This window comes from Arvicola amphibius, chromosome 3 (genome assembly GCF_903992535.2).
Source record: "Arvicola amphibius chromosome 3, mArvAmp1.2, whole genome shotgun sequence".
Classification (NCBI taxonomy): Eukaryota; Metazoa; Chordata; class Mammalia; order Rodentia; family Cricetidae; genus Arvicola; species Arvicola amphibius.
In genome coordinates this window covers 187654201-187669314 of record NC_052049.1, presented here as the reverse complement: position 1 = coordinate 187669314, position 15114 = coordinate 187654201, and the positions used below count along the sequence as shown (strand labels likewise).

The following is a 15114-nucleotide window of genomic DNA, read 5'->3' as shown; positions in this document are numbered from 1 at the left end:
GCTGCTGAACTTGAAGTTTACGTCTGAAGTGATGTCAGGGAAATACTTCTTTTTAATTTTTGTTTTTCCCTGCTTTAGGAAAATAACAAGGAATGAATACAAGTAGGGTGACCTAGTATGGACTATGCATCAGGACAGGGCCGCCGTGTGCGCACACTGTGGAGTGCTGCAGGAGCTGGGCCTGCTCTGTCTGCAGTTTGCCTTCCAGCTTAGGGAGAAATGTGGAACGTCTTGGGTTTCTGTTTTAGATTTTAATTGTTTTAGCATGTGTGTGTGTGCATGCATGTGACATGCGTGTGGGTACCAAGAAGGCGATAAAAGGGAGTCAGATCCCTGGGTCTGTGAGTCCCCAGTGGATGCTGAGAACAGCACTCAGGTCCTCTGTAAGAGCAGCACACCTATTCTAACCAGTGAGCCGTTTCTCCAGCCAGTGCCCCAGCCATGGAGGTGTTTCTCCAGGTCCATAAGAAAACTTAAACTTCATCTTTAGAAGTACATTATCAAAAATTTAAAGGAATTTTAATTTATTTATTTTTATCTTATGTGCACTGATATTTTGCCATGGGTGTCAGGTCCCCCAGAACTGGCGTTAAGGACAGTTAGGAGCTGCTGTGTGGGTGCTGGGAACTGAACCCAGGGCCTCTGGAAGAGCAGCCAGTGCTCCTAACCTCTGAGCCATCTCTACTGCCTCCAGAAGTACGTTTTTTATTTAAACTCAAATCTGCATTTATATAATTCTTTGGCTGGGAGCTTTGATTTGCATGATGATATCCACTGTCAGGGGCCCTAAACAAGTGTGAAGAAGCCAGCCAGATGTTTCTGTGCAGCAGAGGCTGTGGCAGCCCTACCTGGGTCCTTGGCTTTGCTTTTAAATGCTTTAATGTGGAGGGGTCGGGGAAGATAATTTGGTTTCCTAATGATCTATTAAACTTTAAAAAAATGGTTTGATTCCTCCAGCCTTTACGAAATGTTGGATCACACATTCAGTAATGTGCTATCCGCTGCACGTGCAGAGTGTATGCTCTGTGTTTAAAGCGGCGGAGCAGCGGCTGAAAGGGTGAGCTTGCGTAGCCAGGGGGAACTCTCACTACAGGGCACAGTTTTCCCGAGCACCAAATTTTATGCTACTTTGACTTCTCACATGTAGAGAATGGTGTCTGTTATACCCTTAGGGTTAGAACATGCAAAAGAAAGAAAGACAAGATAGCTCATCTTCAGGAGGACACAAAGAGCCAGCCCACGTTCCCATCCTGAGTAAGGTGTGTCTGTGCCCTGAGCGTTAAATGCCGTGGATATGAGTAGATCAGACTGCTCACTGGACAGCGGAAATGGGTCTAGGAGAGGTAAGGACACTTCCCAGGGCTCAGTGGTACCCGGGGACCAGGCAGAAGGATGCTCCAATGGGGAACTGCAGCTCAAGAGCCCTTACGCCGCTGCCAGTTATTTTGTGGGGTTTTCTTCTGAATACCTTTGCTTTTGAACTCGATATGATTGATCACATAGTAACCAGGCAGAAGATTTCCAAGGAGAGACAGGCACTGTAGGAGTTGTCATACATGCAGACAGCACTCATACCAAAAAAAAAATATATATTTAGGGATAGTAAGTTGGGGGAAGTATTTATATCTAATGGCCTTTTTAATTGGGTGCACTTCTGCTGTTAGTTAAACCTGAGGCTGTTGTTTCTGTAAATAGGTTTCCAACTGGGAAAACGCATTTTTCTGAGTACTTGCAGGTCATCCCAGTGTGTTATAGAAGAGAATCCATTAGTGCTTCTTCTAAAAACACTTAATGAAAATTATTGTATAATCAGAGTATGTCTGTTTAGAGATGGAGCCTTAAAATTCTTCAAACTTGACTCACCGAATAAGTTAATTAACTTGCATTTTTAGAGCAAACTTATTTTTGCAAAAACTTACAGAAAAGTGGATCTGCCCTTTGTTCATTCCCCACTCAGAGCTGCTCCATTGCTTGCATCTTAGGAAGCAGTGTCTGCTTCCATACTGGCAGACTCCATTGACAGGTTATTACCAGCTGAGCTCCAGTTGACAAGGAAGTTTATTTTTTATGCCATATACTTCCTGGATTTTGACAAATTCAGAGTGTTGCATTCCACCATTACTGTAGCACCGAAAGCTTCTCCGGCCTTCTGTGGGTCACCGTTGGCGCTGCCTTCTCCCCCTCAAGGTACCTTCTCATCACCATGCTTGTTGCTGTCCCTGACGTGTCTGGAGCCATTTAGACTTTGCTCCTTTTGTATATCAGCATCCACTAAGACTCTCTGTGACTTTCATGGCTCAGTAATTCATTTCCTCCTCTCACTGAGGCAATATCCCGTTGCGAAGTGTAATGACGTTTATCCCTTCACCACTGCAAGGGTTTTCTTCTGGTGGTTTCTGGTTTTGGTAATCATGGATAAAGTTATTAACTATGATTCAATTTGAAGTATGTTGTTCTGTTGATCATTCCTCAGGGTGGGAACCACCCACACCTGTTAGCCACCGTTGGCTGTTGCCCTTTTGTGCAGAAGGATGCTTCTAGACTGTTGGCCATCAGGTTCTTGGTTTCCTGGAGTTTTCTAGGCTGATCTGGGAAAGAGCCTGGGTTATGATTAAGATAAGTTTGTGTGCACATACAGAGAGTAATACAATAACTGACATGTGAATGCCTGTAAGATTTTTTGGATACTGTCATCAGTGGGTGAAGGTTAACAGTACTTACCTTGCTGTGTATTGAATATGAAATGTTGCCCACACGCTCCTGTTTTGAATGCATGCTCCTCAGCCAGTGGTGGGAACTGGGGAAGGCTGAAGTTAGTAAGTGGTGGGAACTGGGAAAGGCTGAAGGAACTTTATACGTGGTGGGAACTGGGGAAGGCTGGAGGAACTTTATAAGTGGTGGGAACTGGGAAAGGCTGTGGAAACTTTATAAGTGGTGGGAACTGGGGACGGCTGAAGGACCTTTATAAGTGGTGGGAACTGGGGAAGGCTGAAGAACCTTTATAAGTGGTCCACACAGGAGGACAAGGATCACTGAGGCTTCTGGGAGTGCCCCCTGGCCACTATTTGTTTCACTCTCTGCTTCTGAGCTGGCTGTGATGTGGCTTGATGTGGCTCACTGTGAATGACCCACCATGATGACTAACCCCCTGAATGCATGAGCCAAGTAAACATTTCCTCTCTCAAACGGCCTATATCACAGCAGCAGGAAAGTAACTAATACAGAAAACAGGTTTCAGGTGCTCATTTCTGTGCCCAAACCCGAGACTGTGTGGTTCCTGGGCCTGTTTTACGGGAGGATTTGGAAGCACTCTGAGAATGCCTGGGTTGCTGAGTAGGTGGATCTGGGGGAGTTCAGAAGAACCAGGGCAAGGTGGCAGCACAGACACTCAGGACCGCACTGTGGGACGGCCAATGGACCGCAGCAAGCCTTCTGGCAGAATCTGTCTACACTGTGCCCACGTCCTGAAACCTTGTGGGAAATGAATTTGGGATGCAATGGGCTAATTGATTTGGCAGAGGAAATTTCATGTCAGCACACAGTTCAGGCTGTGGCATAGATATTGCCAGCTGCTTTTAGCTGTGCAACCTCCCAGAACTCTAGAATCTTCTTCCTTCTTTATCAGCCAGGTGCCACTCAGGTCCTCCACTCAGCCCGTGCGCCTCAGTGCAACCCCAGACCTCCAGAGCTCACTAGCAGCAGGCCTGACTGAGTCAAACAAAGGTGGGCCCATGGGCTAGCACTGGAACTCACCCCGGAATGTGAGGCCCATGGGCTAGCACTGGAACTCACCGTGGACATGAGGACCATGGGCTAGCACTGGAACTCACCCTGGGACAGGAGGCCCATGGACTAGCACTGGAACTCACCCTGGGACAGGAGGCCCATGGGCTAGCACTGGAACTCACCCTGGGACAGGAGGCCCATGGGCTAGCGCTGGAACTCACCCTGGGACACGATGGTGACCAGAGCAGTAGTGGAATCACTGAGCAAACTTGTGGGATAGACTGATCACTGTTCAAATCCCTGAGAACTGCTTGCACCACACCCTGCAGATTTACTTGAAAACAACACACAATGTCTGCACACATGAAAGCCAGTGCACATGACGGCCAGAACAGGTAAGTTGTTAACTCTGCTGTGAGAAAAGCAGCTTGTGTGGCAAGCAGGCACAATTAGAGCCTGAGGTGTGGCCTAGCGTGCTTGTGTTTCATCTCCTCGTGCACTGACGAGACCTGCACTGCAGAATGCTGGCACTGTGAGGGGATAGGGAAGTGTGCTGTTTCTCCTTGGAGTCATGACATCATGTGGATGGACTATGACATCATGTGGATGGGCTATGATGTCGTGTGATGGGCTATGGTGACAACATGTGGATGGGCTGTGACATCATATGATGGGCCCATTCCAGCATGACTCCAGGGGTTCCCCACATCCCCAGACAGTCTAAACACACCTAGAGCATTCAGCATCACTCCAGGGCTTTCCCCACATCCCCAGACAGTCTAAACACACCTAGAACATTCCAGCATGACTCCAGGGGTTCCCCACATCCCCAGACAGTCTAAACACACCTAGAACATTCCAGCATGACTCCAGGGGTTCCCCACATCCGTAGACAGTCTAAACACACCTAGAACATTCCAGAATGACTCCAGGGATTCCCCACATCCCCAGACAGTCTAAACACACATAGAACATTCCAGCATCACTCCAGGGGTTCCCCACATCCCTAGACAGTCTAAACACACCTAGAACATTCCAGCATCACTCCAGGGGTTCCCCACATCCCCAGACAGTCTAAACACACCTAGAACATTCCAGCATGACTCCAGGGATTCCCCACATCCACAGACAATCTAAACACACCTAGAACATTCCAGCATCACTCCAGGGGTTTCCCCACATCCCTAGACAGTCTAAACACACCTAGAACATTCCAGCATGACTCCAGGGGTTCCCCACATCCCCAGACAGTCTAAACACACCTAGAACATTCCAGCATCACTCCAGGGGTTCCCCACATCCCTAGACAGTCTAAACACACCTAGAACATTCCAGAATGACTCCAGGGGTTCCCCACATCCCCAGACAGTCTAAACACACCTAGAACATTCCAGCATGACTCCAGGGGTTCCCCACATCCCCAGACAGTCTAAACACACCTAGAACATTCCAGCATCACTCCAGGGGTTCCCCACATCCCTAGACAGCCTCAGCACAGGTTGTCACTGTCAGGTGATGTCTTTTTTTGTTTTTGTCTTGTTTTGTTTTTTTAAAATACTGTAGAGAACAATCACTTTTTCTACAATTCTTATTAATGGAATAACAACACATGTAGTCCTTATATCTGATCTGACTTTTTTATTCAGTGTGAGGCTTTGGAAATCCATCAATGTGTGTAGTTCGATTATATTCTAAATAGCCGATGGTGTTGTATGAACACACCGTCATTTTCTCATTCATTCTTCCCATATGGAACTCTCAGATGTTTGTGCCACTGTAGATGAGGCTGCAGAGAATGCACCCTCTGTACTGTCCATGTGCCTACTTCTCCACAGTGGAATTGTCATACTTCACGGTAAATCTACCCTCAGCTCAGTGGTAACCTGCCAGACTGCTTCCCAAGGTGTCTTTAGCATTTTCCACCAACAATCAAGAGTGCTGTGGTCTCTAAACCTTGCCAGTATTTGCTCATCCTTTCCTTTTGCTTTGTTTGGATGTCAGCCTTTCTTGTGGGTAGGTAGTGATTGTCCTTGCGGTGTTAGTTTATATTGGCTTGTTGGCAGTGTTGGTGACGAAGAGTGTTGCATGTCTTTCCATATTCTCACTAGCGTTTTGTATGCTGTGAATGCAGTCATCAACCACCCTTGCCACCTTAGACAGTTCTTCCCATAATTGAGGTCTTAGAGTTCTTGTTTATTCTGTTAGCATGACCAGAGCCAAAGAAGACATTGTGCATATGTCCCCAGTCTGTGGCTGGGCATCTCACGAACTTGATGCTATGTTTTGAAGACAAGTTTTTAATTGTTAGTAAACTTTAATTTGTCATTCCCTGTGTGTGATTATTGTTTGATGACATCTTGCTCTATACCCTCAGTCCCTCAGTACCTGTCTTCCCGTAGCCCCACAGTCGTAGGAACTGTATTCTTCCCGTAGCCCCACAGTCGTAGGAACTGTATTCTTCCCGTAGCCCCACAGTCGTAGGAACTGTATTATGAGCTGTTTCCTGTTCACTTTTGCTTGTACCTGGGATAGGGGTTGGGCTGTGTTTTATCTGGTTATTTCTGTCATTTGTTGAAAAGACCCTTTGTACTCAGTATTAGAACTTTCTCTCTCTTAGTTCTTTTTTTAATGTATATGGGTGTTTTTCCTGCATGTATGTCTGTATATTGTGTGGATACATGTCTCCGTGGAGGACAAAAGAAGGCGTTGGATGCCCTGGAACTAGAGTTACAGACTGTCGTTAGCCACAGTGTGGGGAATCGAACTGGGGTCCTCAGGGAAGGCAGACAGTGCTCTATCCACTGAGCAGTCTCTCCAGACCCAATTTTAGGACTGTCTAACATATTCTACTGTTTGGGTCTTTCCCTTGTGTTATGGTTATTGTGGCTTTTGGTCTTCATATCAAAGGGTGTAACCCCTCCTGCACTTTGTTGTTTTCTCTGGTTGTTTCTCTAGGTCACATTCTCTGCATTTTCATGTGAATCTTAGAGTTACTATGCCTACTTTCACCCCAAAATATTTTTAGGATTGCATGGATTCAGCAGTTCCATTTGGAGAACTGTTCACTTTTGCTTGTAGCTGGGATTGACATTTTAACAACACCAAACCTTTCAATCCAAGGAAATTGTTCTCTTTCCATAGGGCCCTTAGCCACACAGCAGTGCGTCATAGATTTTAATGTGCTATGGTTTTGTGCGTGTGCGCTGTGAGAGAAAGGGGGTGAGTGTGACTGTGGAGGTCAGAGGACAACTTTGAGGAGTCACTTCCTTCCCCAGCGAGGTCTGGGGCTCCAGCTCGGGTGGTCAGGCTTGTGTAGCACCTTTGCCCACCAGCCATTTCTTTGGTTTTATAGTTTTTTCTTCGGTACTGGTAATAAACTCACCAGTCCTTTTCATAGATGAGTACATCTTAATTTTCAATTTTAATTGCTTGGCTAAAGATTTTATTTTTGTGTTGACTTTGCGTTTCACAGCTCTGCTGGCCCTGCCAGCCAGCGACAGTCATGTGATCTCTGTGGGGTGAGAAGCCTAATGGGCACCGTCTATTTGTATGCAGACAAAGACCATTTCTCTCCTCCTCTCCTTGCTCGCCTGGCCACAATGGCTAGCACCTCTAGTGGAATGCTGATGCCCTTGCTTGTTCCTGGTTTTAAAGGAAACACAGTGACATAATGCCATTTATATATGACACTAAGCTATGGAGTTTTGTTGCTGATGGTTTGTGGAGGTTGATATATGTTTGTATATATGTTTGTGGATACATTTGCATGTGCATACATGCACATGTGTCTCTGTGTGTGCATCCACCTCTGTGTGTGTGTGTGTCTGTGGATGCATTCACCTGTGTGTGTATGGATGCATCCACCTGTGTGTGTGCCTATGTGTCTGGGTGCATCCGCTTGTGTGTGCACCTATATTTGGGTGCATCTGCTTGCGTGTGTGCATGTTTGTCTGTGGGTGCATCTACCTGTGTGTATGCACGCGTGTCTGTGGATGCATCTCTCTCTCTCTCTCTCTCTCTCTCTCTCTCTCTCTCTCTCTCTCTCTCTGTGTGTGTGTGTGTGTGTGTGTGTGTGTGTGTGTGTGTGTATGCGTGTATGCGTGTATGCCAGGAGTCCACATCAGGAGCTTTTTCTTGTCCATTCTCCATCGTGGTCTTTGAGGCAGGGCTCTCACTGGTTTAGCTAGACTGGCTGGTCAGCAAGCCCCAGGACCTGCCCTGCACCTTGAATGTTGTAATCACAGATATGCAGGACCATGGGTGTTTGGGACCTGAACTTGGATCCTCATGTCCACACAACAATTATTTTCTCCACTAAGCCACCCGGGTCTGACTAGCTAGTTTCACCGTTGGCGGCCTACCCTAGCTCCCATTAAATGCCATCCCCAAATAGAGATGATAGTGCCAACACATGCCAAACTTAAAAATGGTGACATTCTGTTGTGTGCCTCATCATGGTATGTTATAAATGACTGTAAGCAAGACTTACAGACAGCCTGGACCCTTCTCTTTCCTTCCCAAGAATGCCGTGTGGACGGCTCCCTTAGACAACCTCCTCAGGTTGCTGACCTGGCTGGTTCTGCTCCTTGATCCGTGGCACAGGCACTTCTACCTATGCTCCATTGGTCCCCACTTCTGCAGTCCTCTCCCTATGGGCACCCACACAGGTGCACATAGTGCACATCCTTCTCTATCATCCATGCGTTTAAGTTCTGTGGAGGCAGGGAAGATGGGATGTGCGACCGGGGTTTGGAGCTCTGAGTGGCTCATCCTTCTTCACCCTGTGTGGTGGTTACCATGTACACATCACTGTGTAGATGTCTGGTTCGCTGCTTCTCTTGATTGCACATTTCCATGTTAGTGCTCCACAGTGTCTACCCTTTCTGCATGAGCACAGCCTGTGCACCTCCTTATGGCTGTGAGCAGAGCTTAGCTCTGAGCTCAGTGAGGAGATGCTCTTGGTGAATAGACTTTAGCCTCTCCGAGGTGAACCTGTGTGTTGTAAAATTTTGGAGCTTTAAAATATTCATGTTTTAACTAAAAGATGGCATTCAGAAGTGAGGTAGAAATTGCCATTAATAATAACCCCGGCGTCTGTGAGTCTATTTTTATAGTGTCCTTTCCTCTTCTCCTAATGACTCTGCAGGTGTTGGCGGCTTTTCTGCACCTGCTGAGCACCAGGTTGCCAGGGCGAGAGCCAACTGAGTTATCTGAGGAGCAGGCAAAGGAGGCACATCCATTTCTATTTAAAGAAATTAATTACTTCAGCATATAGCAGGCATTTAAGTGGTTTTTAAAATGGTAAACATACCTCTTGGCTTTTCTCTCATCCCAGGGTCATGAGTTAGCAGCTCTGTGCTTTGAACTCACCTGAGAGCAGCAGTGCCCAGAAGACATTAGAGAGCACATCCTCCTGTGTGATGCTTGTGGGTTTTCCTCTTGCTCAGTATGGAATACAAAAATGAATAAATTGACATTGTGTGTGCAGATGCCCAGGTTGAAGACTTTCAAAGGTGGAGCTTAGGAGGCAGTTCAGTCAGTGTGGTGCTTGCCTTGCAATTAGGACGAGTTCAATCCCTGTAGCCCACATGGAAAACCAGGTGTGTAGGAATGACCCCAGCAGTGGGGAGGTGGAGATCGGCAGATCCTTGGGGCTCCCTTGTAAGCCAGCCCAGTCTACTTGGCGAGCTGCAAGCCAGTGACCTATACAGTCTCAAAAAAAAATGGTGGACAGTCTGAGGAAGACACTGAGGTTATCCTTCCCATGTGCACATACATGTACACACAAGCACACATATGAAAACATACAAACAAGCTCACACATGTACCCCTCTCACACAGAAACTCAGAGAAGGTGATTTTTCATCTCATTTTCTTGAAGCACTCAGGATCAGATCCAGGGTTTCATGCATGTTGAATAAGCACAGTGAGCTGTGTCTCTGGCCCACTTTCTCTTTATGTATAAGCAGACATGCTCTGATTTTTAGGGGTGAATCTGAAGGGCGTAAACACTCATCCTGATAGTAGTTCTCGTCTAAAAATAGACGGCAGGCCAACCACTGTCACCAGAGTCTAGAGGCCCAAACTGACCTGAAGTGTCATGGGGGCAGATTTGACAAGATGACCACACCTGCATGTTATACCATGTGGGAATGACAGGCACACGAGAAAAAGAAGACTCCTGGGTTACAGTGTCTTGTGGGAGGAACCTTTGCTCTCCTGTGATCACTGGTCACTGTCCACTGGGTGTCACCCACAGCTTCAGGAAGACGTGCAGGGAGAATGAGGGACCGCCATGCCCGGTTGTGCAGCCTGTGGAAACGCTCAGCTCAGACATGCAGCAGTGTGCTTCGCATGAAAGGCGCTGCCCTGCTTCCCTCCCTGCACGCTCCTCAGCTTCTTGGGCTCTGTCCTGTCCTGGAGTGAAGGGAGACGCTGGGGGGAAGGGGATGCAGGAGTCACAGGACTAGCTTCCTTGAGAGGACAGACTCCTTGTAAACCCCGAAGGATCTCCTATACATTATCTCACTGAAACAAAGACAAACTGTGTGATGTTTCCTTGTGCGGCTTTTCCTGGGGAGATGTGAGCAAACCCAGGGACCGGAGAGAACGTTCTGCTCTAGCGGAGGACCTTGGTTCAGTTCTCAGCACCACACGGTGGCTCACACCATCTGTTATTTAGTATCTGGGCATCTGATGCCCTTTTCCGACCTCTGGGGGCACCAGACCTGTATGTGGTATACATACATTTATGCAGACAAAACACTTATGGATATTAAAATAAATCTAATGGAATTAAAAGATAAAATAATTACAAAACATTACCAATGGGTAAAGAAAAAAGTAACCCATTTATTGTTGTTTTTCAAGCTCTTTTCCGTGACTGTTTTTATGAATTAGCGTTTGGTAGTTTTTCTGATGATCAGACGATTTTTATTTTTCTGAGGAAGTTTCTGAGGTTGGGTTGAGGCCGCTGCACACACAAGCTCTGTAGGAGTCAAATTCCCTTCTCAGGATCCTAAGATTTCGACTCTGATTTGCATTCTGTTTCAGAAGCCAAGGGCTGGGCACATGCTGCTAGGAAAACACAGCCTGCTGCCCTTGATTACCCCAGAGTTCCTAGTTTTCACAAAACCAAAGACCCCTCTCCTTGTGCTCCTGGCTTGAGACTCCAAGGGTTACCCATCCCTGCCGCGAACAGAGGCCACCTGCTGGCTGCTGGTCAGCAGAGGTCCTGCTCCCCGCCCTGGAGGTGCTGAACTCAGAGCTGATTTCCTGTGGCCCCAGCTCTCTTTGCTTTTCCCTGTAAACACTGCTTAATCAAACTGTTGTGTTGAACTGGATTTTTGTTTATTAGTTTAAAATTCCCACTCGACCCCTTTACACATTACTACTTTTCTCTTTTGTTTTGGATACAGTTTTGTGAGTTTTACTTTTAAGGAAATGCTGCTGGCGTCTGGTGTGGTGCACACCTATCCAACGCTCGAAACCCTCAAGTCATGAGTTTGAGGCCAACATGGCTGCATAGTAAAACCTTGTCTCTAAAACATCAAAGCACCCAACTTAAAAACAAAGCATATCACTGATGAATAACCGCAGTCGTGGCTCTAAGACCGCCTTCCCTTCCGTGGACAGGCGCTTCCACCCAGCTCCCCATTCAAATCTGTGTCCTGATCCACGTCAGCCCTCTGATAAGCAAGTCAGAATGTCTGCGGTGCTGATGCAGGAGAGGGTCCCTGCAGGAGGGAGTCCTGGCAGATCAGGACAGAAGAGGGTAGAGGTGCTATCTCGGCAGCAGCTAGTCAGGTGACCCATTCCAGAGCTGTTTCATTCCTGGGCCCCAGATCCTGAAAGCTGTAGGTTGTTTTCTGGGCAAATGGACAGGCTTGATCAGGTAACACAAGGAGCCTGGCAGAGTATTTCCTTCTTATGTAAACTTTCCTCCTTTCTAAAAGTGGTGTCAAAGTCTAAAGATGGGGAGCTGGCAGCTGGCTCCATGTCCCTTCCAAATGCTCTGCACGGAAATGAGGCTCAGAGGGACTTTGTTTCCATGTTTGAACTGATTCCCACCAAGACTCCAAGAGGCACAAATAGGGTGCAGGTTTTAGAGAGATGGGATGGGCCAGGGGTGGGTGCGACTCCTGCCACAAACTCCGGAAGGTTCCTTCTCATCCACTAACTTGTTTCTTATGTAACACATTTAATGATGTTATATAGAATTGTGCCCCCTCCTCCCGGGAGTCACTGTTTATTTCTCCTCCATCTTTTGAAATCTTCCAGGAAAGACTCATTCATTTCCCTCCCCCTGTCTTCTTCCCCATCAACAGTACGTGTACCCATCTTCAGTGTCCGTCTCCGGCGACGTCCTCACCACCTTCTAACTCTCTTCTCTTTAAGACTGAGAATGTCAGCCACACTCTCCCACACGGGTTTTGTTCTTTGGTGGTTCAGATAAGCCTTTTGGGTGGGGCTGTGCTCTGCGTCTGCTGTGTGGTGTTCATAGAGGCAATGCTCTCTCCATCTCATGTCATGTCATAAGGCACTTACTTCCTAATGGTGCTGGAGGGGAAGGGAATGGCCCTTGAGTGCTGATGTCTGAACGGGCACACCGTAGCCAGTGCCTCACTGCCGTGTGTGGAGAGGACAGTTTAAGATGACAGCCAGCCCATCAGTGTGTAACGGTTATCATGCTGTGAGAGAAACCACACCAGGCACCGCAGGGGTGTGGAGAATTCAGCTCGCACTGACTGTAACTCAGGCCACAGACACTGAGGAGGATGCTGTGCACCCAGCACACTGCTCAGCAATGCAGCAGGTAACTGAGGAGGATGCTGTGCACCCAGCACACTGCTCAGCAATGCAGCAGGTAACTGAGGAGGATGCTGTGCACCCAGCACACTGCTCAGCAATGCAGCAGGTAACTGAGGAGGATGCTGTGCACCCAGCACACTGCTCAGCAATGCAGCAGGTAACTGAGGAGGATGCTGTGCACCCAGCACACTGCTCAGCAATGCAGCAGGTAACTGAGGAGGATGCTGTGCACCCAGCACACTGCTCAGCAATGCAGCAGGTAACTGAGGAGGATGCTGTGCACCCAGCACACTGCTCAGCAATGCACTAGTCAGACATTCTGTGCAAGACTTTGCAATAAACTTTACTTTTCTACAAAGCTCTAAGAGCCGCACATGGTATCAATTTATTATATTAACTTGTTTTAAAAGAATACATCAAAATAAGCAGTAACTGTGGGTTGACCACATCAGAGCGGGCTGGTACAACTCCTGGCCTGGTCGGTCTCTTATGTCAGAGGCCATTCATTCAAGAGTCCCTGAAAATTAGCAGAAAGGGCCCAGGTACTTTAGGATGGCCACCGGTTGGTGATGGTGTCATCATGAGGTCTTTCTCTTCACAGCATGCCCTCTTGGCTTTGAAGTTCATCCTTGCCTTTGCCATCCCTGATAAACCACGGCACATCCAGATGAAACTGGCCAGATTGGAATTCGAATCTTTGGAGGCCCTCAAGCAGCAGGTAAGCCAGATGCCTGGAAACACTGGGGTCAGGTCTCCCCGTGCTTTCCTTCAGCATTGAATTGTTAAATGAACACGTGGGCTCCACAGAGGATGGGACAGCCCCACCCAGGTCCGACAGTGTCAGCAGGAAATGCAGGCAGGAGCCTGCAGGCCACGGGAAAGGATGAGTGGAGAGGAGTACAGAGCAGGTGTCCAAGAACCAGGCCCGAGCGGCTCCCACCATTTCTAACTGTGCCCTTTATAGAAACACGAGGGAGGGGAAGCCAGTACACAGGATCCTGAATAGTATCTTACAGACTGAGGGAGACTGAAAACCTGTGGGCAGAGCCACAAAGAATGCCCTGAAGATTATTTTCATGTTCTACTAGCTGAGAGAGAGAAGGGGGGGGGTAGGATGAGAATGGAGGGAGGGGAGCTCACTGGCGTTCACCGCTGTTGGCTTTCTGACTGTGAGGAGAGCGAGCAGGCCGTGCACACCATTTACCTGCAGTGAGATACCTCATCTCAGGGACCAGCCTAGGCTCAGCGCCTCTCGGACCACACAGTCCCTGGAGGACTGGAGGTGGACATGTGAAAAGCTGACCCTCTGATAGATTGAGGACTCTCAGGGCAGTGTGCGGATGGAGACCCTATGTCAGTGCTGTGCCTGATATGGGGGTTCAACCCATGAGATGAGACAAGAGAGTCTGGGCCCCAGACAGCTGGGCTCCTTGTCCCATGGCAGGTGACAAGACTCAGTTCCTGGGTCTGTTAAAGAGATGGGTCTGGGGCATCTTCACCTTCAGTTCAGCCTTATTCTGCTCCTGGTGTCCCCTGTGAAGCAGCCCTGTGATGGTGAGCTTCATGCTGGAGAACTAAGACGGGTACACACCGGGAGAGGCAGACATATCGTGGCTGCAGACATAGAGGCTCGCATATTTAAAGCCCATAAGGTGAATATTAAAAGCAATAGGAAGCTGGACATTGTGGCTAGGTGGGTCTGTGATTGTTAGGTCATCCTGGACTATATAACAGGTTTTAAAACAGCCAGGGCTACAGAACAGTGAAATCCTGTCTTAAGAAAAAGTCAGGAGGCATATTGTAAATTTTATATAAAATCATGTTTTCTTTCATAAGAATAAATACTCTTAAATATTGAAAATTTCCCATTTACAGGAAAAATTAGAATATAAAGTCTTTAGACAGTAACTTATCTAACAATATGGATAATCTATATGAAAAGTGTTTTTAAATTCTCTTGGAATCAGAAAATTCTACTGTCTGGGGAGATGGGTCAGTAGTGAGAGCATGGGACCCAGAGTTCATATCCGTAGAACCCACATGGCAAACACCTGTAATTCTAGCCTCAGGAGGCAGAGACAGGGACCCCCAGAGCGAGCTGGCCAGCACCGTGAGCCATAAGGAGGTCTGGGCTTGACTGAGAGACTCCGCCTCTGTGAATAGGTAGAAGGGTAGTTCCTGACATGAACCTCTGCATGCACTCACACACTCGTGCACCAACACACGTACATATACGGCACACGCACACACACGCACATATACATATGTTCTCCCACATACATACACATACTTGAAAATAGAAAAAGGAAAAAGCATCCAGTATTGTGGAAATGTGGTGTCAGCCAAATGTGCAGAAGCAAACGAGGGACAGGTCAGCTTTCCTTCACCTTCCCCAGTTAGCCTGGTGCTGGGGAAGAGGATGCCCCATGTGTTCAGATCACCCTTCCAGTAGTTCTGCCATGACTCAGCTCCGCAGTCTGCAAGGGCCATTCCCACTTAGCCTGGTGCTGGGGAAGAGGTCGTCCTGTGTGTTCAGATCGCCCTTCCCGCTCCTCAGCACCGCAGTCTGCAAGGGCC

General features: G+C 47.8%; 1 protein-coding gene across 2 annotated transcripts in view; it reads left to right on the top strand.

Annotated features, from left to right (window-relative positions):
- Ano10 (anoctamin 10) overlaps positions 1-15114 on the top strand; it is a 107746-nt gene that overhangs the window by 65111 nt on the left and 27521 nt on the right. For both annotated transcript variants that reach the window (XM_038322742.2, XM_038322743.2), the window contains exon 12: positions 13139-13255. In XM_038322742.2, coding sequence (XP_038178670.1) covers positions 13139-13255 — 117 coding nt within the window. The remainder of the gene's footprint in view (positions 1-13138; positions 13256-15114) is intronic.